Here is a 27,876-nt window from a genome sequence, read left to right on the forward strand (position 1 = left end):
AATTTTACAAAGTTGTGCTGCAGTTAACGCCTTTTAAACCATTATTAGGATACCGAGTCAGTCACATCGTACCCACGCAGACTATGCTTGTGCTCCATGGAGAAAACAGAAAGCAAATGTATTTTATCTCCTAAATAGAAGTACGTGGTTTTTTCCAAGTATGCCAGTCCCATACTGGAATGCCTTTAATACACAAAATCAAATCGAAGAATCGGTGGCAACTTAGCACAGAAAGTGGCTTTACGAGACCAGAGAATAATCTAATGATAAGTAGACAGATGGAATTTTATTTGGGCATAGAAACCTTTATTTTCATTATTACTGTGTATCACTATTGCATCTTTTAAGTATACCACAGATTTCCAGGAATAAATCTCCTTCAGGCTCTCCCAGCTGTAGCATTGAACAGATCTAGTTATTTATTTTTGCTGGGGCTAATGGCATTATTTACTAAGGACAGTTTCACGCATCCAAGCACCCGTGAGGGAAGAGGAGCTGTGTGGAAGCTCACGGTCACACCTGTGCACGGGGCAAGGCGGATCGTACCTAAATCTTGCGAGTGCATTTAGGTGAGTAAATTTTCCTGATGCTCATCTGTATCCACCTAGCTGCCAAGCAGCGCCTAGGGAGTTGGGGCCTTTTATTTTTTCTTTAATTACTGACTTCAGCAGCATTAGCTCTTGAGTTAACGCTAATGTTGCAGAAAGGTTAGCTTTTTTGTAATAAAGCTTTCTTTTAGCTAGATAAGAACATTAATACTCTGTTTAAGCGGCATCAAATTAACGCATACTGATCGAATCTGTGTTTTGTTTTTGCTTTTTAATTTGCTCTTGCATCTAGCTTAGAGCTTTTTTAGATATGGCAAACATAAGTTACGATTCAACGTTTTACATGCTGTAGAGCTTAAAGGAACACCGCTGCTAGCAGCAGAATTTCAATGAGCCATACTGCCCTCGGCCCCTTCACATACAACTTCAAAGAAGACGACTTCACAACATAAGCAGATTCTTTCCCTTTTTCAGCAAAAGCCTGAGAACAGCGTCACGAGCAGGGTCTAGTCTGGTCAGTGTGAATTAATGGCAGTCTTGCACTGTGTTACAAAGTATTTTTTGCCACTTACTCCTGCTACAACCACCTCCCCACTAAATGAATTTCAAGTAATTAAGTTTGTGTCACAAAGTTTGGAAAACAGCCGCATTCCCTCCCAGGTCATGTGTGAGAATAAGCTAAAAATAACCATTGAAACAGACCTCTTTCTGCTCGCTTACCATTGCCTGAAAATCATACTTTGTACCAGTTACTAGAACGATGTGTACCTTTTAAAAATAGTAACAGTTTTTGCCAGTATGGAAAGCATTTTTTTTCTTATAAAATGACAACATAAAATGGAAAGCACTTTGATCTAGGAAAAATCGACGTCTGTGAAATTGGCTGTAACAGAAAAAGGAGCAAACAGGTGCTAAAAAAAAGCAAGCTTCTTACGAGGCATGTGCTTTGTATAAAATGTCAGCAACACTGGAGGTTTAAATGAGTAATTTACCTCCTCCTCAGTACACGAAACCCCAGTTAGGAGTGCAGTAGGTCAGGCTTCAAGTCCTGGAGAAGCAGGGTGCAGCGTGAGGACTCAAGCTCCATAAAATCGCTCAAGAATGTGGTAGCCCTTTAGCGTTGGGCCTAAGGCTTATTCACTAGCTCAGTGCTCTGCTCAGGCTCGAGGTTCCTGTAGTTTGTATTTGCATCACCGAATGGTTTTATCACTGGGCACGTGATGAGTCTGCAGGAGCTGAAGGAACGCATCCTGTCCCCAGGGCGTCACACTGGAGTGAAATTCCAGTGCAATGCCACCATCATCCCATGAAATGAATGCTCCTAAAACATTGCTACACCAAGAACCCACAACAAAACAAAACAAAACACAACAAACAACACGAACAAACAAAGCAAAACAAAACCCCAGCATTGTAACAACAACAACAAAAAAAAGTAAACAGCTTTGGTTTGAACACAGTGATCAGATGTTAAACTGCCTTGCTGTGGGATTCTAGAGAATAGACTTCATGCACGTACAGAAGCCAGAGCATCTGTTACCTTAATTATAATGCACTGTTTATCAATATTGTAATGTTTCTCACTGGTTCTATTCAGAATGGAAGTTGAGAAGTATCATAATCCATATGGTTCCCTGAATACTATTTGGTTTCATAAAATGCTTCTTGTCACCTTCATTATTTTGTGGTTTACAGGCTTATTCTGGTCAAAGAATCAAAAGTAAAACTCATGACAGCAGTTACCTTTGCTACATAGAAGAACCTGGTTTCACTTCAGCAGAACACAAACAGATTTGCCAAGCATACAGTCCTTACTTCCACCTACCAACAGGCCGTACGGTTTTTTATGCAGTACATAAAAATAATCCGGGCTTTGTTCTGAAGCATCTTCGGGGCCTCGGTGGCAGTGCTTGTTCAGTTGCAAGGCAGCTGCCTTATTTTCCTCCTCCTTTTTTAAGACTTATTTCAGATCACACTCAACATGAAGACAGGCTACACTCAACTTATGGCTGATAACAAACAACACTCGATTAACAGATTTTAGTGTAATCCAAGTCATTTCTTAGCAATATAGATTAAAAGGCATTTTTTTTCCAGCCTTTCCTTGCAGACGCCTTCAGCTAGTGGCACTGTGCTCAAGTCAGGGCTGATTTTACTTCATTTGCACTCGTACCGGGTGGAACTGCTCAGCAGACAGCACAGCACTGTGCGTGCAGGCTCAGGGCACGTCGCTCTCGATGAAGGGAATGTCGCTGTATTTGCTCTCCGTCACTGCCCACTGCTTCACCGCCTGATCGAGAATCTCGTGGGAGAGGCGGTGCGCATAGTCCAGCACTATGGTGCTCGACGGCCCCCTCTCGTCCACCATCACTGCTATCAGCGATGATTTCTCCCCGGTGCATCCCTCGTTACCTTCCCTGCGCCCTTCAACCAGGATGGCGTTTGAACCCGGAAAGGCATCCTTGGATTTGATGCATCCCATGGTACATTTGAAGATGCAGCTGCAAAATTCAGTTCAACGGCATGTTTGGGTAACCTGGAAATGGTTTCCTCGGTCGATGCACAGCGTTGCTGCTTCTCGCCAGCGGCTGCAGCTCTTCCAAAGGGACAGAACGTCCCCCGTAGTGCTTCTTTACTTCTGGAGAAATCTGTCAAAACAGTGTTTCATATAAATGAAATACACAGCTTGCCATTCTCAGTGAGCTCACAGGAGAGCTGGGTTTGCTACAGAAGCTCGTAGAGCCAACTGCACATGGCACACGTAAAACATTTTGCTGATCAGTAACATCTATCTAACATCCATCTACTACAATTATTAGGCAAAGTCTGGCTTGAATTCAAGCTGCCCTTGAGTGCAGTTCCCAGTACGTGGTATGAACGAGTAAGCCATATGTAATGGTCTGTATGCAATACAAATGCAAAGCCCGAGGGAAACAGAAGTTTCTTCCAAACAGGTTACGCAGTGCTATTTTCCTCGATCAGTAAACAAATCCCATTTAACTCCAGAGACCGATGCTGTTCAAAAAAGTGACAACAAACAACCCCCCCCACCCCCTACTGACAAAAGCATCACGCAACAACCACCTAACGATTACTTAAAATTACTTAAGGTTGCTTAAAATGCAGGGAGCCTTGCTCAGCTTCGAGAACAAGCGCTCTGCAAGGCACCTGACCTCCAGATGTGCTCCACCAGAACTTGCTAATAGAAGTTTCTCCTTTTTTCCCCTTTCTCAACACGTGAGAGGGTCGTGTTGTCAAACTCATCAAGACCCAGAGCTGTTTCCTCCCCAGTTCTGCTCCATGTTTTGTGTTTACCAGGCTGCAGAGCTGGTGCTCAGGCTACTTTCTGTATGCAGGCAAAGCAGAATTCGTGCTGCGCCCGACTGTGCTTGGCATGAGCGGACCCAGAGTTAAGAGACTGCCAGCCAAAATAAAGACTGTGCTGCACAGAGACCAACTGTTCCCTACAGCTTCACGCGATGACGTTGTGCTAAGGTCAGCCAAAGTTAAACATTTTTCGTAAACAGCCTTTGAAAACATAATTACGGCAAAGATGTGAAGCCTTGTTTATTTGTTTAATTTCCTGGGGGAAGCAGGGGCTCCAAGCCGGTAAGCTGATCGCAGGCACATCTTTGCAGAGGAAATCAGGCTGCAGGCAGGCAGGCAGTCCTCGCAGGTAGGACAGGGCTTCCCCAGCCCAGCCGCTGGCCGGTGAGAGGCAGGTTCCTGGCAGCTTCCCTCCTCCTCCTGCTAGCTCCTGAGCACATCCCTGCCTCTTCAGGAAGGAGTCGGTGAACCTGGAGCCCAGCGCTCGGAAGCGGTGGGTGGCATTCCTGGCAGGAACTCAGCCCTGAAGGGCTCCTGAAGCCACGAGGTAGGTACAAACATTTTTGTATCATCTGCTTGGTGTCAGAACAACTCGGCATTTTAGAAAAACGTCTGTAAATCATTCTGATAAAATTCTGTAATTTTCTGTTGTCCATACTGCCATGATGCAGCATGCGCCAGACCCTGGGCTAGCATTGGTAGTTTCACTCAGCACAGAGGAGAGCTAAACTACTGGGGAGATTTTTATTTTAAGAACTTGCTATTAAATGAACAAAAAGAAGGATTCTCTTCACTGCACAAGAAACCATATATATCCCTGAGGAGGTTTATAGAAAAAAAAAAAAAGTGAGGCTTATAGCTGTTTTTCAACTCCATGTATTAATGAAACTTACAGTGCTTACAGACCAGAGGCCAAGGAGATGTCTGAATGCAATTCAGACTTCTGAATAATTCAAAACATTTTAATAGTGTTTTCTTGCACACATCTAATTTCAATATTTATCATTAATAAAACATTAATAAAACAATTTCCACTTGCCTATCTGGACAAATGCGTATCTCAAATGATCTACTATGGGACAGAATCACCAACAGCACTGGATAAAGATTGCAGCTTTCAGGTATTAGCAGTCAAAGTAATTCACAAGCTTCACACGTGGTACCCAGCCTGCCCTTCTCACTGCACTGCTGGTGACAGAAGTTTCAGGTTAGATCTCTTGACCTCCTTAGTCTCAGCCAGAACTACAAATATTACAGACTTAAACCTCAGCTTCCCCTACCGTACTTTGAATGCTGTTCAGACGTTCTGTGCCCCAGTTGATATACCCAGGTATTTCTGTCAGCTTCATCTCGACATTTTATCTAAGGACCATCTGAATTTGGATTTTTTAATCCAAGGTTGGAGCCAAGTTCTTCTCTATGTTATCATTTTTGGGCACTTTTCAGAAGAGTTTTAGTTCACCGGTTTTAGTTCGCATTTTATCATGTTAAGACATTTTGCTCCTACAACTTGGAGATTTCCTTCCCCCTTTTTAAGGGACAACAGATGAGTTAGCATCTATCAGAAAGATGGAGGTAATGAGGATAGAAGGAGGACAGACATCTCCTAAAACAGGCAAAAAGAAAGGCCAGCATCTTCCTCTTGAGGATTGACCTCTGTTCCCACCTTCTCACCTCTGCCTTTTCATTTGTGCTCACTCAAACGTTGGTGTGACTGTCCTGTGCAGAGAAAGGGGTGGGCTGGAAAACTGCCGGAGTGCAAGACATGCAAGACAACTAAATTGCTTCAAATTGATTACTAGTTAGGCTTAATGCAAAGTTATTGACCCCAGTTTCAATTCTAGACTGCTGCTCGTTTCATTATTTATAGAGTGCAGTCCTTACCAAGTCGGTGTGGTGTGATTTATAGTTTGCCTGCTCTACGTGAGTTAATAATTGTTGGCGCATAAATGGTTGGACGTGAAGTTGCCCTCAGTCTTTTCCTGTTTTTCTGACAACTGCTGCTTGCACACAGGGGAGAAAGCACCGTTTAAATCCTCCCCACCTAACTCATCTCCAGAGTGTTAAGTTATGGCCCGGAGTTTAACATGCCTTTTTGCTCAAAACTCACATTTTGGTGGGGGGCAAGAGTTCATTTTACTCCTGGCACAATGCTTCACTCGCTAACTGCTCCAGGCAACACTGTCAGATAAGAATCTGTGTCAGCATCCAAGCTCTAACCCGTGGCCAGGTGCGTTTCAGGAACCCCTGCATAGATGGTTCAAGGCTCGGGCCAAAACCTCTGGGTGTAGCTGCTCGCTGGACACGCTTCTGTGCTCAGCTGAAGGCAGAAGTTAGCCTGCTGCCACCTGTTCTGTTCCACTCTTAACCAGGAGTTAAAGCAGCAGCATTACAAGCCGTAACAGATATTCTCTTTTTAAAGACCAATTTTACAGTAAGTGAAATATATTTTTCAGACAAGCTAAATCAACAAGTGCTTAGCTGCGCTCAGTTTGGGTGGACGTGTAGTCGATAAGCTTTTAAACACCTCATTTAACTTCAATTCTATACACGCTGTGCGTTGTTTCTAAAAGGGTCCTGAAAACATGTCCCTGGAATTTCAGGTTGAGGTGTTGTTTCACCTGTTACTACACATCCATGCACAGTGGTAACACAAAGACAGAAAATATTGAGGGAGCTGCACCATGCTGAACTCACCTTGCATGAGAGGGCCAAGCAGTCTCTTTGCCGGCCTTCTTAAGTGTTTCCTGCCAAGCTAAGTCCATTTCTAATCACTGCTGAAGGAAATAAAACAACATTGAAAAGATGCCTGCAGTTTCCTATCATGCCATACAAAATACAGAAGGAGGGGGGAACAGGATGGGAGACACTAATAGCATAGCTGCAGTTTTATTTAGATAAATAAAGATGTTTTAGCATTAAAATAATCAAAACTTTCAAGATAGCTGAGCGTAGCCTTGCCCAGTTGAACGCAGTGGGTGATTTCTGCCCTAAGGGAACCGGGCTCCTCACCTCCCAGACTTGTAGGTCCCAATGTGACTCCTTGCAGCGTGGAGGCATTTAGCTTCTTCCCCAGTGCCCATGAGGGGAGCTCAGCGTGCTACTTACCAGCAACGCGTCTGCTTTTAACAAATCATCCCCCTTGTCCCCAGAGCAGCACAGACAGCTTCCCGGCTGGGACTCTGCAAAGGGAATTGAGAAATAAAACTTAGCACGTGGGAAGGTGTCAGAGCTGTGTCGTCGTCACAAAGGTAGATGAATCTCTACGAGCTGTCCTTGCAGAACCCTGCTCGCCTGCTCCCCCCCCCCAGCGTTTGACTTTGTCAAACACAAAAGGATGATGCAGCACTTCAGAAATTACACCGAGCGAGAGGCTGCAGCGATGTACATCCAGTTCCTTGCCCTGGGCGTGCAGCGGGGCCACTGCTGGGGCAAGGGGCTCCTGCCCCACTCGCAGGGTGCCAGCCCTCCGCCCCCTGCAAGTGCGGGTTGTGGGTCCGGCTGGGCTGTAGGAAGGGTACGATGCCAAGCATCTGGAGTGCCCCATCTTGTGCCTGAGCTTAAAAGTCCTCTCTGATTTTCTCCGTCTCCAAGACAGATGCTGAGACCTGGACCGTTCATCATCCAAGCACAAAGGGAGAACGGTCGGACAATCAGTGCTGCCATTACCAGGGGAATTGCATTACTCGGTCGTAATAAAGCCAGCCAAACTGAAGCCTCCTGCTTCCCTGGGCTATGAAAAAGCAGCAGCACAGTTTCCTGGGCTGATGGAGAGAGGAGTTTGAAATTTATGTATAATATTGATGTTGCAGAATAGGGATAGGAATGTTAGAAACTGTTCAGCACAAGTTCTCCTCCCCACTGTCAATAGCAGAAACTAGCAGCGGGGCCTCCAAAACTACCCACAAGATGCACATGGCAGAAATACCCAGCCAGTGGTTATGCGTGCCAGCTGGATGTGCAGCCAGCCCCAACAGCATTTCTCAGCCTTTCAAAAATAGCATATATTTTTTATTCTAAAAACAATCTGAAAAATTAAACACAAAGGGAACAAAATTTCCCTGTATTTCCACTGAGATTACAAACTCTTTTTCCTCAGGCTGACGTGGGAAGCCCGCCAGACAAGCACACCACGGGGACAATCAGAGCCACCCACGCTGGCTGACAGGTGACCCAAGGTGCTAACAGCAGAGGTAAACCGAGCAGCACTCGGGGCACCCAGGTACCTCTGGGCTGTGCCTTACCACACGAAATGCCTACCTCCTCCCTGCAGCAGCGGAGAGGAGCAGGAGCCCAGCTCATCCTGAGGCTGCCTTCCCTCTCCCTGCTGAGGTGGGGTGCCAGGCACGAGGACACAGCACCAACACGAGGGCAGCCCCGCCAGCGCCGTGGGGTTCAGAGGCTCCCCCGTGCAGAGCAGCCCCCGGCGAGGCCTCCCAAAACGTGCCAGCCCAGCAGGTTTACGGTTATGCCTCTCCTTAACACCCAGCTTCCCGCAGATCCTACAGAGCAGAGGCACGGACACGCGTCCATGAGGAAGTCTCTTTCTAGTCATAGGAGAAGAAAGTTAAAATGCTATTTTAAGACGATTGCCAAGACTCAGCTCCCCCAGGCAATCACCCAAATACCCAAATACACCAAAACAACGCAGGCAATGACGAGCAAGCACAGCGCCTCGTCCCTCACAGCGCCGTTCCCTCTCCCTGGTGTTGCTTGCTGCCGACACGAGATAAGAGCTGCAGATTGGAGGGGCTGCATGCCGGAGAGGCAAACAACCGCTGTGCCGGCAGGATTAGCGCATCAGCGAAAGTCTCCTGGCTATCTCGCAGCACACGCTGGAATTTTAAAGCCTTCCCCCCGCCCCGGCTAGAAGCGATTAACTCCTGCGGGCTTCCAAGGCAGCCTGTAGCCGACTGGGGCAGCAGCACAGGACCAGGGAGCACTTTTCTTTCACTCTTCCCTTCCAGAGCCAGGCATGACCGCTAGCTCAGTTCCGAAGGCTTCTCAGTAAGAAGATGGTTGATGCAGCAAGCATTAAAGGTGAAGCAAGGAACCTTTACCTCAAAATAGCAAAACCTCAGAAAACAGCCGTGCCACTAGGTCCAGCTCTCAGCAGTCAGGTGTGTTTCCATCCAGGAAGCAGTCCTGTGAGAGGCTGAGAGCACCATGTGCTTGGTAGCTCCGTCATTTCATCAAAGTAGAAGTGTGCCCCGCTCAGCCTGTCCTGAAACCCTCCCTCCTGCCTTCAGCACAGCGGTCTGCCTGCCAGGGCTGCTTCCAGCTTGGAGAGCAGCCCGGAGAGAAGAGGTGAGGAGGATGCTGAGAACTCCTGACACGACCTGCTCCTGTTTAGCCCATGCAACCGTCGGTACTACTGCTGCTGTCGGAGTGTGGAGGACACATCTCCAATGCTCTCTCTGCTTGGCTTTTCAGCGCCTGGTGGCTGTGCCCCCCAGGACACAAGCAAGCCGGCGTTCATCAGGGCTGCTCTGACAGACCGCGGGCAAGGGAGAGTCACGGACTCACCACCCCCTGCACACAGACAAGCACGGGGTGCCTGGCATCCATCACAACTTGCTTTCTCAGTCAACACGGCCGGACCAAATGGGGTTCCCTTGTCAGGCAAAGCTTCGGAGGGAGGCTGTAAAATAAAGGGGTGAAGCACCCGAGGATGCTGAGCTGCTCGGAAGCTCCACCTGCAGGGAGTGCAGCCAGGACTGAAGGAACCCAGGCGCAGAGATGAGAGAGGAACGCCTCGCCTCGGGGGAAGGCAGAGCTGAACCTCCCCAGGCACCCAGCCCCAAATCCCCTCAGCAGCTCCCGGCGGGGCTCCCCGGGGCAGCGCCCAGACCCCCGGCTGCTCGCCTTGGGCTCAGCCAGGACCTCGGGAGCCCGCTCCTGCCCGGGCTCAGCCTCCAGCCCGGGGTGTGGGGGCCCCTTCTCATTCACCCGCCCCACCCAGAGCCGTGCCGGGGGCTCCCAGCCCCGGTCCCCCCCCCGGTCCCCCCACACGTACCGGCGGCAGCGGGGCTGCTCCTGCGGGCGCGGGGCGGCGCCGGGCCCCGCCTGCAGCCGGCGCCGGGCGGGAGCGGGGGCGGGGGCGGCTCCGCCTCACACGGGCGGGCTGCGAGCGGCCGCTCCCCCCTCAGCGTCCCCGGCAGCCTCACGGTGTCCCCGGGGCCCTCTCGGGTGTCGCCGGGTCCCTGCTCGGCCCTGAGGGTCGCGGGGAGCCGCCGAGGAGAGCCCCGGCCCTGCGGGGTGACACGGAGGGGGGGTGTGAAGGGGGCTGTGGGGTGCTGAAGGGCTCCATGGCGAAGTTCTCGTCAGCCAGAGCCTCCTGCGCACCAGCAAGGGGCACAGCTCCGCCTGGCACGGCCTTGTGCTGAGGTGGGGGACACGGGGCGAGAACCAAACCTGCCTCACCAAATGTGAAACGGGGCTGCTTCAGCGCCACAGCCCGCCTGGCGTCAGGGAGTCATGGAGGTTGGCAGACACCGCCAGGACCTGCTCCAACCACCCCCCTACCGCCAATGTCACCACCAAACCATGTCCCCAGGCACCACGTCCAGCCTCTCCTTCAACACCCCCAGGATGGTGACACCACCACCCCCCTGGGCAACCCATCCCAACGCCTGACTGCTCTTTCCGAGGGGAATTTTCTCCTAATTCCCAACCTGACCCTCCCCGGCACAACCTGAGGCCATTCCCTCTGCTCCTATCACCTGTGAGCAGAGGCCGACCCCCAGCTCCCCACCCCTTCCTTTCAGGGAGCTGGAGAGAGCAATAATATGCTCTGTAGCGTGCATAGTTAAAAGGAGGTTATTTTAATTAAAACTTTGTTGATGGAAAAATGTTCCAGCTATAGATTTTTCTTTTTCCTGAGTCTCTCTTATATTATGCATTGCTTTTACGTTCTGCATACAACTGTGATTTACCAAAGCCCTTCCTTAAAACTAGTATTTCTTAAAATACTTTCAAGTATTGCAACCACATTGATTAAAAGTAGGAACAAGTGTGATGGGAGCAAGCCTGAGCACAGGCCACAGAAATGTGCTGCCCTAGTTTTCAACCCTGTTACTACCAAAAGTACATCACAGTGGCAATTGCACGTTTGCTCCAAACCTTAGGGCACAACATTGATTTCTAGATCAGGATTATTTTTGGAACGTCCCATCCTCCTGCTCTCAAATATGGTTCAACAGTTTTAAACTTTGAATAACGAATATAAATGTAAACCCTAATTGTACTTTCCTCACGAAGATACCTCTAACATTAAAAACATAATACATAACCCACTGCTACAAATTTGATGCTTCTTTTTTGTTGTTACTTAACACGTGCATACTGGTATAGCTGAAATGAGAACAGCACAAGGCAGCAGTGTGTTCACTAAGCTTCGTGTACGTTATAATGAATCCTCAGCACTGCGTGAGCATAGCTGACTTACCATCAGTCTTCACTGCGACTGTGGTGAAATACTTGGGGAAAGACCTGTTCTTTTCCAAAATATGGGTGAAACACCCCAGACAGCAGTAGAACTTGAAGCATGTGCTCGGTGTTACGTACGTACTCACACTTCCACATAGGCATCGGTGTCTTTGAGGCTCAGGGCTGAGCTGCAGTGATTCATAATCTTATCCAGTCACCAGCAGGAACACCTGTGCTGAAACATTTGGAACTATTTACATCACCACGTTTGCAAACTTTTCTGTGAAGAAACAACATTATTTACTTCAGTACTTATCTAGATACTTATTAACATGCTAAGAAGTTAATTGCGACAGTATGTTAAACTATAAAGGTGGTGTGCCCTCAGCAAATGAGATACGAGGTGTGGGTATTAAATATAGGTGCTAATATGGGAGAAAACAATTGTCAGCAATAAAAACTGAAGAAACCAGAAGAGGGGTTATAAACCAAATTATGTTTCTATACAGCACAGTTTTTTAGTCAATTGAATGTAATAGATGTTAGGTACTTCTGCTTCCACAGGTGTTAGCTGATAATCTAGAAAGTAATAGAAAGTCTGGGAAGTCTGTCTAGAACAATCTGAGGAATCTTTAAAAAAAACAAAACTTAATTCACAAAATGGGTATTGGTTGTTTAAGAAAACCTGTAATATTTTGAAGAAATCATATCATACCACGTCTCATTGAAATACTGTTCAAAAGCCCACAGTAAGAAAATATGTTGGTGGTTTTTGGGGAACAGGGATGACAAAGTTTCAAAAAAAAAAAATTAAGTGGGAAAGAGAAAGCTTTTGTCCTCTGTTTTCTGTAATATAAGCCCTGAAATTGCTTTCCTTACTTCTGCTTCCCAGTCGGAAACCTGATGCCTGATTGAAATAAACCTCATCCATTCTCCATCATTTTTATACATCTCCCAGCTTCTGCCATCGCTTAGCAGTTTTACCACTAGCATTGGTAAGACAGTGCATACTCAGAACTGAAAAGCATAGCTGTCTGGTTTAGGTTCTGTCTTTTGTAGCACTGTTACAATACATGGCTTATATATGACGAGACAAAAGCAGGGCCGGAGTCTGGCCTAAGGAAGAAGACTTTAGGACAAAAGGTTGACGCCAAGCAGCTTATTACATATAGGACATTAAATCTGTAAGAGAAAATCAGCGATTCATTGACAGTTGGATTATTAGTCACGCCAGATAAAAGTGCTTGGTGGGTTGAGATACTTTTGTAATGTAGAACCTCATTTTATATGCACCATATGCTCCAGAAGCATAACTAAGAGAAAAAATGCTTTCAAGAGAAAGGAAAACAACAAATTACTGAAAATTCCAGACTGTTTTGCAAGTATCTTGTGACTCATGCCAAGCAGTTTCACCATACTGGATTCTCTCAGGTTGTTCTAAAACTCAAAGAGAATTATACTGAAAAACACTAATGCTTTCCGAATGCTCTTGGGGCTTCTCACAGGCGGGAACTGTGCTGGAATTCAGAGGAAGCCAAGAAATGTTACAGAAATACTTCTGAGTATTAATTGTCATTTCAGATAATGCTTCGTTAACAGTGGAATTTCTTCCCATGGAGGGATGATGACCATTGCAGTCAGTGAGGAGTCATTGGTGGCAAGCCCTTACCTGTATTTTGCGCTAACAGAGGAGTAAACTGTGCTCCCCAGGGAATGGCAAACAGCAGCTTCATCGTGGTGGCACGGCAGCGACAAGGATTTTCCTGTTTTCAAGAAACTTCTCCGAATGTTGACTCTTGCTGTGGTGCGTGTAGCAGCCAAGCGCTCAATCACCAGAGCAGCCCTACACATTCATCATGAAGGAAAACTGAAACAGCAGTAATAAATACTTCCGAGGAGCCTGGGGGGAAGGGCAGCATTACCTTTTGCTTCTGTCTGTGAAATGAAAATTCCCCTCAAAGCACTGGAGGACACTGCAAACACGGCACAGGCCTGCAGCACAGCAAGGAGATTAACCAAGCATGAGACATTAGAATATTGCAAAGAGGATCAAAAGAGATTTGTGACCGAAAATCCACACACCAGAATTACAGTCAGCTGAGAAGCTGGGCAGACAGAAAATGGTAAATCTTTTAAATTTAGATATCTTCTAAAATAAACTCAAAGGTTGGGGTCTGCGCTGCGATGTGTCACGCGAGGCCTCCTCGTGATGCGAGGCTGCAGACAACGCCATCTTCTTTCTGAACAGAGAATTCTCCTTTTGTGATAATATTTAATGTGATTTTGCTTTTTTGCTAGGTAACGTGGCCACCGATGTGCCCAAAACCAAGAGCCCTGAGGACAACAGCAGGCAAAGCAGTAGCCATGAATAAATTGCCACACAAATGAAAACAACACAGAGAAATACCAGCAATGTAAGGACCCAATCGCCCCATAACACTCCCTTCTCCAAAGCAAAAAGCAGTCCTAAGGTTTCCAATACAAAAGAGGTTAAGATAAAACAGGAAATAGAAAATTGCAAAAACCCAACCCTTGCCTGGAAGATCAGTTCCTAAACCCTGAGAAATTCAGCCCTAAGGACAAGCTGCTGTCAGGCGTGCAGCCCCCTCACATAAAGGATGTCCTCCACTTCATGCGCCGCTCACCTGCCTGCCCAGCACGCCCGGGGGGGACATCCAAAGGGCCCCGAACTTACGGTGCAGTCTGAACCCAGCAGTGCGCTAATGAGGCGGGCAGGAGAATTGCCTCCTGAGGGGATTTTCAAATAGGAAACGAGCCAGAAGAAGAACAGCTTGAAAAGAAGCTGGGGTACAGACTGCCTGAGAGGCTGCATTAGGGCAAAGACCGAGGACTGAAGGAGGAGAGTGCCGAGGATACGCGGCCCTGGGGGAGGCTTATGGGGGACTGGATCAGAGCTGCTGCTGCAGAAGGCGGTTTCATTTTCTTAGATTGCCTTGTTGGCTGAGATCAAGTCCTGTGTGCTCTTCTCTCATACACCAACAGCACCTTTTGCTGCACAAATGTCAAGCACGTTCCTTTATAAAGTCACAAAATGTCTGCAGCTGTCACTAAAATGAGAAAATCATTTTCAGAAGAGTTTCATTTACTGACAAAGAACTGTCCTCATGATTGCCGTACATAATAAATATTTTGTCATCTGCAGATATTATCCAATACCCTGATTATTTAATTATCTTGTCATATCTAAGGCTACTGTCCAATATTTGATATCCTTTCCGCTACATATCAAGAGGTTTTCAGTTGCATAATTTTAAAATCAGAACTCTTGCACACACTGAGATTTAAACAGATTAAATGGAAAGAAAAAAATGGGGGGTGAAATAAATGATTTTTTTTTTCCATAACTAGAAATATGATCTATAACCACATGGCAAAGAAAAAAATAAAAAATGACTTAATTCACAGTATACATAGGCCACGATACCTCTAACTCTGCCTTGATCTAACTTTGGTTTCTGGAGGAAAGAATAACCTTTAACATGGTACAAGTAATTTCTCTTGGGGGAAAAAAACTGTCTTGAGGGAATCGTGAGCACCACAGAACACTCCAGCTGAAATAAAGGGTAGTTACGGATGGTCTGTATAATGCTTACACTTTACTAAGAGATTCACCAGAGCATGAGTGCATGGCTCAGGAGCCTTTTTTAAGGTTATGGCCTACTGTTCTGCTTTTAAGTCTCAGTCTGCCTAATTTCCACTTAATTTTAATTCCAGATATCCACTCCTACCTCAAATACAGCAGTGGAAAGAATATTTTAGCTGGAAGACAGACTGGGACAGCACAAGCTTGCTATACAGAGGCTTTGACTGCTTTTTATTAGATGTTTTGATAAGAACATTTCTGAAAGTTTAATGACTGAAAAGACTGAAAATATTTAATTGGATAAGATGCACGAGTCTAAACAATGCATAAAGCTTACGATCAGGTACTGCTAAAAAATTAAATAAAAGAAAGCTGAAGCTGGTATGCCACTAACATGTGATTTGAACTGGTGAAGGTGCTGGGATAAGACCAGGAGTAAGACCTGGGTTTGTGTGGTCAGAGTTACCTGAGATCTTGTACTCCCCACTGAGCGGAGCTGGGTACACCTGTAGGTTTGGGACTGGCAAGGGCTGCTGTGTTAGTCCAGGGCTCAGGCACATCCATCAAGAAGTATCAGACATTTGTATCAGTATGGGATGGAGTCTCAAGTCTGAACAAGGAAACGCGTGTATCTATAGTCGTGTGCACAAATAACCTACTACGATCTAGTATCTCAAACCTAAGAGCTGTCTTGCACTTTGTTTTGGCACAGTGTTACATGGTTAACTTCACCCATTTGATGAAGTAGTTGGAAAGGTAAAACAACCACCGAGAGACAGAGGGATCACAAAACATCCAGCAAGACTATCCTGTCCTGGGTGGTCTGCCAATGACCCCACAGCTTAATATTGCAAATTAACTCCTATTAACTGGAATAACTTTCAGTTCTCCTTTGGAAAGACTCCTTTCCAAAGAAGTCTGTTCTTTGATGTCTGAATTAAACATTGTTCGTCCCACGTCGTTCAAAGTTCAAGATACTACTTGTGGGCTGCACAGCATCTCACTAGCTGGAAAAAGTTAGTCAAATCCTGACTCTGTGATCAGAGGCCAAGCCACTGGATGTGACTTCCACAGCAAAACTTGTGTCACTCAGCACCAAAACAAGCCCGCATTTAGTGAACGAGAGGAGTCATTCCAGCAGCTCAGCCAAGAGCCCACAAACACATGGTCTGACAAATTCTTTTCAGCAGGCGTCAATGGTACAGACAGACAGACACATTATTTCAAGGCTCATTTCTTCTCAATCAGAGGGGATGAACTGGAATGAACAGTTTCAGCCGAACAAGAGTATTGAATATTTTTATCTGTCTCATCTACGAACAGCACCACGTAATATCAGCAACTAAATAACTTCATTTCTGTAACCTCTGCCGCTTGCCACCTTTTACCCAGCTCCTTACAGGCTTGCAGAGGTCTCAGCACCGCAGCGTCTTAGCACATCGTAACTTTTGTTCTCTTAACTATCTTCTGAGTGGAAAATGAGAAAGAAAATGTAATGGTGGGGAAAGGAGGGACAACGAGAGGGAACAGGAGGGATAGCTTGCAAACCCTGTAGGTTTAACCTGAGCATGCACTGGAGTACTGCACAGAGAGCTCTGATTGAATGAGCTGAGGTACAGCACCAGGCTAACGAGATTATAACGCATCCTTTAGCAGCCCTGCTGCTGTGCTGCATGGCTCTGTGTTGCACTGACAGCAGGGACTCATCCATGTCAGCTCACCCGAAGTTGGCTCCAGTGTCCCAGTACAGGGTTGCTTTGCATGGTGCAGGCGTGCCCAGCAGCTGGGCAGGGAGGTGGCTGCTTTCATTGGTACAGATTTGATGGTTGGACTAGATGATCTTGGAGGTCTTTTCAAACCTTAATGACTCTATGATTCTGTGAAATAGTAAAGGCTATTTAACCATTAGTGCTCCTACTGCTGCTGGATGGGAAGTACTAAATGATTTGTGCAAGGTCACACGCAATCTGGAGGCCAGAATCAGAAAACTGGCCCTTCAGTTTAACATAATTACCCCTTGTGTCAAGACTTCAGATAAGAAAAAGAGGACTTCACACTTGCGTAAGTAAGTGACAAAATTCTCATTGACATCGGTAGAGACAAGATGCAAGTTTGAAGATCCTTTAACCAAATACCCTTAGTGTCCAATGCCAAACCTCTGAGTTTTGCCAGTTGTCTTTTTCTATGCTGAAAGAAACATCCCAGGCAACTACAACATATTTACAGTTGTAAACAACTTGCTACTCAATTAACTGTTATCATGACGTTAATTAATAAAGCGTTTTGTAAGTATTTTCCATAGTCTTTTGACAGAATTGATTTAAAATACACTAGATAGAAATCTGCTACAAATACAAATATTATTTAATGCAGATGGATTGTTAAATTTACTTCCAAGACTTGCTGCACACTTATTATTCAAGCAATCTCTTCCAAACATACCCAGAGTGACAATAAATCAATGGCTTGTAACAGCGAATGTAATGTATTATTCCATGGATACCACACACAGCTATCACATCATCCTGTTGTGATATTTGCTTGATGTTCAGATAATGACACAGTTAAGAGGATGGTGTTCCTCACCTTTTTCTTAAGGTGAGTAAAGAATGAGAAACAGCTTCTTGGAAAGATGCTTGTTCAGAAACAATTTGGAAACGTTAGGCCTCTCAGGAGAGGGAGCAGGAATCTCTTCTGTCATCTTACATGAGTAGCCTGTGAGCCATGTTAATTATTTCCAACTGAAACTTATAACAAAATATGGAAGACTTACTTCATTATTATGAGAAGTTGCAAGTTTTGTGTGTTCTTAACTAATTAAAGGTTAAATTAATTAATTAAATTAATTCTTTGAATGATATGCACCAAGTAACAGCCACTGCAGCCGGGCATTTACATTCAGGAAATTATTTTTGGAAGAAGCTCCTGGTTGATGCAAAAGGGCAAAGGCCACTGGAATTTGAAATCAAGAAGCACAGTCTATTAGGGTTAGATCCACAGCCTTTGGAAGTCCATATGATCTAATAAATCATTTTAATGCATGTAGATCAGACTGCCTTTGGAATTTGTAGCCTTTAGTGATATTCTGCAATATTTTATTAGGATTTACTTAAGGTTTTGTGTGTGTGCTTGATAGAGAGTGGAATTGCACACAAGGTTTGGTTTCTTCAAGCAGCACTGTAACTGTTCTTTGAATCTTCATCATTCTTTAAATTTCATATCATCACTCTGGTCTTTGAAAGAAAGCGATATACATTCTCTGCATTTGACTCTGTTGGTATTATAGGCATGAATAAAGAATTTTACAAATGTTGTTGGTGTCCCTTTGGATATTGATACAGCTTTTTTATTCTCTGTAGCAGAAAACTAGTAATAAGATTTTGCCTTTTTTTTTTTTTCCCCTTTCTTTTTCCTGTCTATGGATTTTACAAACGGTGTTAGAAATGTTTACATGGGCGTGTTGATGAACTTAACACAAGTCACTACAAATAGTATCCATTTCCCCCATCCCCAAAGACTCAATGCTACAAGAGTCATGAGAAGGCACTTCAAAGATTCTCAGTCGCTTTGTAAAGTCATCTCTGAGTGTCAGTCAAGTGAGCAAAGCCTGTTTGAGCTGTGAAACCTTTTTTCCTCTTTTTCTTTATATTCTGCTCTCCTATGCTCATGCATATAGCAAATGGGAAAAAAAAAATTCTTAGTTCTTGAAGCCTTCGCTATACAGCAGGTAATTTTATAGGTAACATTAAGTATGAAAACCACTGCATAGTAGTAAAAACAATATCATCTTTTTCAAATTTTACCTTGTAATGAAAGGTTTTCTAAAATAGAACATAAAAGTCTATGTGATATGATCTTACCTTTGAGAATTTTGGGGTTCTTGTTCACTGTTAAATTACACTTAAGGGATGTCACCAACAGAATTACGATCTGTTGTAATTATTTCCCCAATAAAACCACAGTATTTGAAGTAGAACAGTGCTTAAAACTATCATATCTATCTATATCTTTCTCTCTATATATAGATATATACACAAATACATACATGTAACTTAATATTCCAATACATTGTTCAGGCAAATTTAATCTGTGTAAATTTCTTTTTAGACACAAGACACTTTCATCTCATGGAAAAAGCCAGAACCACCCAAAGCAGTTCTCATGACATTTATTTGTCCATGCTCAAACTGGACATGACTGAGGAATGATACCTTCACTCTGCTTCCCAGACAGACAGATTTATAGCACAAATAATTCAGTTGAGATTATTGAACATGCAGTCAGTCAGAAGGAAGAACTAAATTGCTTGCAAAGCTTACAGGATTTTATGTTTATTTTATATATATTTAATATATAAAGGACAATAGGACTGAATAGCTCAATTAAAATGTCTGTTCAACATGCGGGTGTTTTTGGAAACTTTCAAATACCGGTATGCAGAATGAGTAAATAAAAGACAACTATAGTTGATCTACAGATGTATTATCAATACACTGACATGCCTGAAGTATTGAAGCCACTTTTAAGATATCGTTGATTATTCCATCCTAAAACTAACAACCCCCTCATGGAGAAAACAGAGAGAAGGGGAAAAAATAGCACAGAGCTGGAACAGCCTAATATTGAAGAAATGGAGCTATTAGAAAAGAAAGAACAGAAACCTAAAATTGTGCACGGAACAGAGCAGGCAGATAAGAAATTGCTGTTTACTATTTCCCATAGAAAAGCACAACAGACCCTATAATGAAAAGGAAAAGAAGAAGTAAATAACAATAATAAGAAGTTTCTTTATATAATACCTAACTAGACCACAGGCGATGCTACCTTTATACTGAATTCAGAACACACAGCTTTACTGTAACATGCAAGATAAGGTTTGGAAGGGATATCTTATCTCATGACTTCAAGATAAAGACAAGCCTTAGCAGAAATCAAAGTGGAGACCTGTGAAATGGCAGATTATTTTGCATGCTTATGGACATTTCTTGAGAATTATACAATTTCTTAGTGCTCATGATTTTAGTGAAGAAAAATAATTCTACAAAAGACTCAAAGATTTTTGTTACATGTTAGATACATAGATATCATCTCTAATTTCAAGCCTCACCAGATTTTGCAAGTTTACCAGGCTTGTTTGAATTATTATAAAAATAAAAAATCAAAAAACACCACAACTGGAGGCATATGACTACTCTGACACTCACGATAATTGTACTGAGGTCCATCAGCTTTTCTATTGATTTCCACCTATTAATGATATTCATGTTCTATTTGGATTCTCTGGTCTCTTCCTCAGACCACGTGTAGAATAGCAAAACAAGTTTAAAAAAAAAAAAAAAAGGCCAAGAACAAAACAGCAAATCAACCAATTAACCAACAAAAAAACCAAAGTCACCCTATTTTATAAAGGCTGCTGCTACTGAAATGTGTGAACAGATTATCTAGATGCAAACTGCAGCTGATGCTTCAACTTACTGTTCAGGCAAGCTTGCTGTAAGATACAAATGAACCAGTGTAGATAGGATAAAAATGGGTCAGTTCTTTAGCCATGCCTCAAAAACTGACCTGAATGCTTTTCTGATGAATCAAGAACGTGCACTTACCCCAACGAAAACTCTGCCAGCTGTGAGCAGGTCTTCCTGTCGGTGTGAATCACATGTTAGTCATGACTACTCAGTAATTCAGCACTGACTGAAACAAGGCAGTGGTGGTCCATTTGGGCAGGCTTCCTCCAGTTCCTTGCCCTTCTACTGCCTTTGTTACTATTTTTGTAATTCTGTGGAAGAAAGAAGGTGAGAAAAGTTACCCCAAGGCAACGTTCTGAAACAAAATCTGACCTACCCCAAATTCAGGTTTAAACAAAACACTTCATGTTCAGCCCTGCGTCGATGGAGGGCTGATAAATATTCACTTACCACTGCTGCAATCTGCAGCTGGGAGTATTTCAGGACTTTAATCCTTTAAAAACTAATTGAAAAGAACATATTATGCCTAGAAATTACTGAACATGGTGATATCCACAAGCTACGGATACCATTAGAGTGAAAAATACTTTTTGATTAGATTCTCTTCAGGAAATCATAATAAAATTACTGGTGTCATAAAGAAGTCCCATGAGCTGGTACGTGCAGTGCAGTGAGCTGTACCACTCTGGGCTAACGCAGTTTGAGGCCATTCAGAGAGATTGTTGAAACGAAGAGCATCTGATTTGCTTGGTAGAGCTTTCCAAGGTAGAGCTTGGCTTGGTAGAGCTTTTCCAAGGTGTTACACGAGTGGAACATACATTGCTCGATGGCTGGATCTGTTCCATGTGACCCAAAATAGAGGCTACAAAATCACCTATCAGTTTTCCCTTTTTTATAACTCTTCAGTAGTGATGAATACCTGCAAATGAAGTCTAAATTTAACCCTATATAGTAATGGTCAGATAACTGTTAACTTCACTGATGAATAGACTAGCCTATTAATTTTGTAGTGATATCAGCTGATACAAATCTTGGCCCCAAGTGCAAGAAGATAAGCCTGTCACTAAATATTTAGCATTTTTAAGTACAAAATAATTCCTCTGTGAAAGAGGAATAAGTAGTTTCTTCTTGTCATTTTGGTAGACTTTTTCTTTTTTTTCTTTTAAGAAATGCACACCATTTGATGTGTAAGAGAATTCAAGGAATTATTAGTGGTATTAGTGTTTTCCTAGCTAATCTCTTTTATTAAGCCAACCAGCACAGTAAGAAAAAATGAGCAAGCTTTTGAACACAGAACCTGCTCTTTTGGCTCAATATCTAATTAAACCCAATATTGTATACGTGTGTACACCCTCCCCCCCATAGCTACACAAAAATAATATTTTTAATGCAATTTAGAATCTAATGAAGTGATTTTTCTCTACCAAGTTATCACTGGGATACTGAAATTAACCACGCTGCTTTCTCAGAGGTATTGATATAAATCATTAGATTACATCAACCAAACTTTGGAACTGGTGAAGCAGCCAACTGTACAATTCCAGTCAATAGCTATTAATTCACTTTCCTTTGATCTAAAGGCATTGGACGAGGTGTCAAAATGCCTTGCGATCTCATTAAGCCACTGGGATGATTTGTAGAAAGTGTAACACACTAATTTGATACAATCAATCTTATGTCCTGTTTGCATTGCATTACTAATTTTATCATCCATCTATTTCAATCAATATGCGCTACAAAGCCTTAAAGGTTTGGTTAGGCTAATTTTTTAATCGATCACAAGCTTTTGCATGCATCAAGACTTTTCTTACTTGTTAAAACTTCAGGAACAGTCATGAACTACTTGCTTGCAGTTCCTCAGATTTATGTACTCCAAATATCCCGGTACAAAGTTCACCTGGCATAAAACAAGCTTTTTGTACTTATCACAAAGTAGCATACAAACAACTCTGTATTTATTAATCTGGATATCCTATAAATATTTTTTCCATTAACTATTCCACTTCTATATAACTCCTAAGTGTTTTTGTGTAACTGCAGAGGTGTTTTGAAGGTCTATTGCTGATGAAGGTGAAAAGCAACCAACAAACAAACAAACCCCAGTCAATTTCTTTGTGGTTTACCCTTATTTCTCATCAACGAGTCGGTTGGTGCTGCCAATTAGTGGCTTGATGGGATAGAAGAGCTTGACGAGTCCCAAGAAAAAACACGTAAATTTTTAAAGTAGCAGCCTCTAGATTGTGAAGAATTAGAAGTGTCTGCTAAAGGAGCCAGAGACGATTCCCAAGAGGAAAGGGCAGTAAAGCTAATGCTTTAGCCAGTGTAGACTGTTATCCTTAAGTTGATGCTCTTATGTGAAGCTTCATAATGGAGCTCATAAATAAGAAACATCTTTAATACATCAACAGGATGCAAACAACAAACAAGAAAATATCTGGAAAAAAAGGAGAGAGCAAAAGCTGTATTTCTTCTTCTTACACAACAGACAGTATTTAAAGTATTCTACAAGCAATGTCTTATGACTTCCTGACTTATTTTTACTTTTCATATATTTACATTTACAGTATTTAAACATGGATCTAAATACTACAAATGAAAATCTCTGACAAACACCTGTGTAGTGCCTGCAGAAATTGAGGCACTGTGCAAGTATGACTGGCTGATGCTGGTACATGTGCTAATAACAAGGGCAGAAAACTACTGTACATTTTGAATGTCTATTTAATTGTGAAATTATTGCACTAAATTATTCTTGGAGGTATTACAGCATGACTCCTTATGTCCCACCCCAAAAAGAGCTCAGAGAACATATCGCCACCACAGCTACACACTGCTGGAATGATATGCCAGGCTTGCCACTGCAGAAAAATGGTTTTGTTTTAACCACTGGAATTTGATGCACGTGTACAAATTCACTGTCCCATGAATTTTTTTACTTACCACGCACAGCCAAGCAGGGGGCAGGTTTTGCAGGCTGCCCCCCTCCTGCCCATTCCTGCCCTCAGCAGAGCCAAGACCACGGAGCTGGACCAAAGCAAAGACATTTCAACCTGTCATGCACCAGGAGAAAAAAAAAAAAAAAAAAAGAAAAAAAGAATGAAAAAAAAAAATAAGGAGGAGCATTCAGAGCTGTAGCATCCCCCCGACTTCCCCATGCCCCAGCGGGTGCCGTTCCCCAAGAGCCCAGCAGGGGCCAGGCAGCGCACAGCAAAGCAGGGAGCGACGGGCAAAAAAGCCCCGTGCAGGCATTGCGCAGAGGGGGACGTGCAAGCTCTGCTGATGCCAAAACGAGGTGCTTCGGTATTTCATGTGCTTTCATTGTGCAAATGCAGAAATGACACTCAGCCACGTCCAGCAACAACTCCTTGGGCGAATTTCGCATTTCCCAGCAGTGGTGGAGAGGCTGAAAAGGCAGGGCTCCAAACCAAACAGCCCACGGGAGTGGTTCTTGGCTACACAGCCTCCGAGGGTAACAGCAATAAACCCACCACCACCCCCTGAGGGCTGTGAGGATTTTGTGCTTGTCCTCAATTCAGGGAGGTGATGGTCTCCCTCTTACAGGTGTGCACCTGACTGACCTGAGCTTTGAAAAACGCTGTTGACAACGAAGGAGCAAGCCACACGCCTAGCTCTGGGGATCATGCTCCTTTCCTCCTGTGACTTGGGGCTGGTTTTCTTCAGCTATTGTAACAGACGTTGAAGAAGAATGCAGGAATTCTGGGTAGAAGCATAAAAGATACAAGACTAAAGAAAAGACAGCATTCTGTAACAAGGACAGAGCCTTTGGAATTAAACAGGTGTTTAACAGGGTCCTATTATACGAATTCTTATAAGATCGGTAATTAGATGTCATAGTGAAAGCTGCAGAATAAAATGCTGAATACAAAAGAGCTCAGAAAAGCTGGCATCGTTTACTAAAATTGTATCCTCCCTTAAATGTTTTTAATAAGCCTAACAGGAATAATTTTCCCTATCTGCTTGTAAAGTGCTTTTCCATTAGTGTATCTGGTCGGTTCTGGAGCAATGACAATTAATGAGCACTGGAATATGCGGGAGAGAAAAACACCACGGGGATCTTTTGGCCCAGTACACATGTAAAATTGTGCCTCGCAGCACAAAAGCTGCAGTCAGGAAGGGGCTGGGAAGTGCGAGCTGTCAGCCACAAGCTGAAGGAGACCCCACGACCCCAGCATCTCTTGGGCAAGCCGAGAGATGCATCCAAGGCTGAAATTGCCACAGCACCCGTTTGCCACCTGTTTTACCTGTTTCTCCCATTTTATCCTTTGCATGCTTACACACCACAGCCGGTGGGAAAGTCCCAAGCAAGTAGGACTCACCACCATCTCCCATAGCTCCTGAGGTGAGGCAATCACCTGCCAGGTTTGTGCTGGTACTCAAACTGCAGGCACAGACCAAGTGCATGTTGAGGGGAGACTCCTTAACATCCCAAATCCACGAACACCTTGGTTTTCCTGGGAAAATAACCCAGAAGAAATAAAATTGCCTTCCAGTAGGTGATAGAGCACAATGCTTAGACAGTTATACATGACCACTTTTGTAGGAAAAAATATAGAGAAGAACAAACTATTGGAGGACATTTGTTACAGCACAAGAATTCATACTAGTTACAGATTTCAGACTTTAGTTCATGGTAATAAGTTCAATAAGACCTGCAGGTACTATTGCCTTGTAGTAGCTGCAGCTTTAGTTTACATAATGCAATTGCCATGATGTTTTCATATTTTTTTTTGTGATGTGACAGTTCCTGCTAGCTGTTTCACAGACATACTCCTGAGATTCGAACTAATACATTTTATTCTTGCAATTCAGTTGGCTGAGAGCAAGCACCTGGCAAGACAAGACAGCTGGGCTCATAATTAAGCACTTAAAACATGGTAACTACATTGCATTTCATTATAGGTCTAAATTTTTCTATTTAGATGTAACCGTCCTAACCAAAATTAGTTCCTAAGTATTATGCCCAGCTTGTAGCAAATAAGCGAGGAGTGAATCTAGTCCAAAATATTTAAAATAGATTTTTCTATTTCTTTCAGTATTCTATTCTAGAAATTTGGTTTTGTGCTGACAGAAGTGAGATGGGGTGACTGAATGGGTATCTTACCCAGATGCTCAGGAGCTTTCTTATAACACTTGTTTCAGATTAGGAAAGGAAGATGACTGCTTCTAAAGTAGGACATAAAAATCAGTGTCTGCACTAATTTACGGTGACTTTCACAACACCCGATCTTTTCTTCAGGTACTACCTCCTGCAGTGAGCCAGTTATGGGAACCAGTTCAACTTAACCAACAGCAAAAAGAGCAGAGAATTTCTAGTAAGGGCATGTTTGACAAGCTAGCCTACAACAGGATGAAGATGCCGGATTTCTGGCGTGGTTATAACTTACATCCCTCTCCTTCCTTGCCATGAGCGCAGCTCCTTCACACTCCTGTAACTCTCCTTTTTCTCAGAAATGTCCTGGTTCCCTTCCATATCCAGTTAGTCCACCCCCAAAACAAGCTCAAATCCCATCCCACTTCCTATCTATTTTTTTCTGGGTTGCTGGCCAGGCAAGAGCTGACACACTGTAGATGGTCCAGAGCTATCAGCATGCTGACTAATGACTAATGAGCACATGCTGATTGGCTAATTAAAGGCTGCCAAAAAGGATGGGTAATGGTTGGGCTCTGCTTGCCTTTCCCTTAGGGAGGGCATTAGTAATCTCCTTTGCACAGTTGCTGTTTTTCCATAAAACTCACAGTAACACAGCGTCTTTGAAACCTCTGTAGCTGGCAAATTTGGGTTTGATTATGTTTTAGGTTTTCTTTAGGTTTTCCAGCAAGTCCAAACGTTGCTGGTGGGAGGGAGAAAGCCAAGGAGAAGCTAACAGGTAGACAGAGGTGTGCCTCTTTTTCTTCTGAAAGAAACGCATTCTTATATTGCCTGATTTTGGGGGCCTGAGTCATGCTCCTTGAATAGTCAGGACTGGGAATACTGTTCGCTATTGGCAGGCACGGCGGGTAGAATGACACAAATCCCAAAGATAATATTAAAATGCCATAGCGTTCAGTAAGAAGTGCATTTCATTTTTAACTCTTCTTTGTTTTTGCTGATGTCAATGTGCCCGTTATTTTTTTAAATTATTTTTTGCAAAAACTTTTTTTAAAAAACTTTTATCTGGTTACTTACTTTTCACCTTTTGCTTACTTTCCTCACCTCTGTCACCTGCTTCTGCAGTCATCATTTTCCTAAAACACCACAACGGAAGTCAGAAAGAAAACCAATTTGCATATTGCGGTATTAAAGAATAATGTTCCCTCTGTCTCCACTCCAGCTACCACTGCTACCTCCGCCTTCTAAATAGCAAGCAGGCATAGTCCCAGGCATGGTCCTCAGGAAAATTTATTTGCCAAAATGCATCACCCTGGTGGCTCTGCTCTTGCTCAGAGCTCACTGGGGTTCTCAGGCATATAAAAAAAAAAAAAAAAAAAAAAAAAAAAAAAAAAAAGTGGATTTTGGTCCTGTAGGCATAAACAAATGCCTTGTGGAGGGGAAAAAAGGATCTGATTGCAGGTTAACACAATCATAGCAGAAGAGTTTTTTTGAAAAAATATCTGAAATTCTTTCATGGCAAGCCACAGTCAGAGTGGGAAGACCTTGAAGGAGAAGCAGCAGGCCAGGTACCACACCAGGCGAGCTGCTGCAGAGAGCATGCAGAGGAGTTATGGTGCTGGAGGCACTTCACCAGCCACTTCTCTTGTCCCCTCTTCAGCACAATGGGTGGCTTCCAGCCACAGTCTGCCTGAGCATTTAATAATGCTGGTATTAAAGACTGCATCATTATTTCTACCTGTTTCCTGACGGTCATAATTCTCTTTAGAGCTGTGTATAGTATGAAATCTGGTACATATCGAGCTTTCCACCTGGATAGTGCTTTTCAAGATTATAAATAGGAATCGTCCTATGAACCATCCAAAAAGATACATTTCCAGTACTTGTAATGTATCAGCCTCTTTAAATTTCAAGAATACAAAGAGTTTGTTTAAAATAATACATTGTGGACATGGCAGCAAGTCTCTGGTGCAAACTCAGCTCTGCCCTGACTTCTAGTTCCAGTGAACCATGAGCCCACTTATGTTACCATATGTTGAAAGCAGTTGCACGAGTATCTTGTGTGAAAACAAATGCTCAGGTTATACATGTAAGTAGTCAAAATGTTTGCTTTACATATGATCTTGTTTGGAATGAGAATATCAGGGTTAGACCCTAAAGCCATAGGCCTGGAACGTGTGAGCACGCTGCATTTATTGCTTGCATCACTTTTACACCAGAATAGGACAATCAATTTCAATTGAATACTCACGGCTTACGTCACTGGTCATGAGCTGAGTATTAGAGCAATGTACTCTATTTGCATGCCCTGCAAAGGTGATACAAGATAACAGGAATGACCAGGCAGGAAAAAGCTTGGAATGTTTTGTCCCATACCTTTCCATGCACCAAAAT

The 27,876-nt window shown here is 43.6% G+C and overlaps 1 protein-coding gene across 1 annotated transcript; it reads right to left on the reverse strand.

The window, feature by feature from the left end:
- Window positions 1–24: 24 nt before the first annotated feature.
- Window positions 25–27,809, reverse strand: LOC311211117 (small membrane A-kinase anchor protein). Its single transcript, XM_084289651.1, has 11 exons — window positions 27,734–27,809; window positions 26,560–26,618; window positions 24,710–24,844; window positions 23,951–24,089; window positions 23,313–23,422; window positions 22,184–22,269; window positions 12,973–20,683; window positions 11,450–11,533; window positions 6,984–7,057; window positions 6,573–6,652; window positions 25–3,196 (listed from the first exon to the last, which is right to left on the reverse strand). Exon 11 carries the CDS (start codon window positions 3,028–3,030, stop codon window positions 2,767–2,769), a length of 264 nt encoding a protein of 87 aa, XP_084145777.1. The 5' UTR covers window positions 3,031–3,196; window positions 6,573–6,652; window positions 6,984–7,057; window positions 11,450–11,533; window positions 12,973–20,683; window positions 22,184–22,269; window positions 23,313–23,422; window positions 23,951–24,089; window positions 24,710–24,844; window positions 26,560–26,618; window positions 27,734–27,809; the 3' UTR covers window positions 25–2,766.
- Between the last annotated feature and the right edge of the window lie 67 nt (window positions 27,810–27,876).

The sequence above is a fragment of the Netta rufina genome, assembly GCF_964035555.1.
Source record: "Netta rufina genome assembly, chromosome: 6".
NCBI lineage: Eukaryota > Metazoa > Chordata > Aves > Anseriformes > Anatidae > Netta > Netta rufina.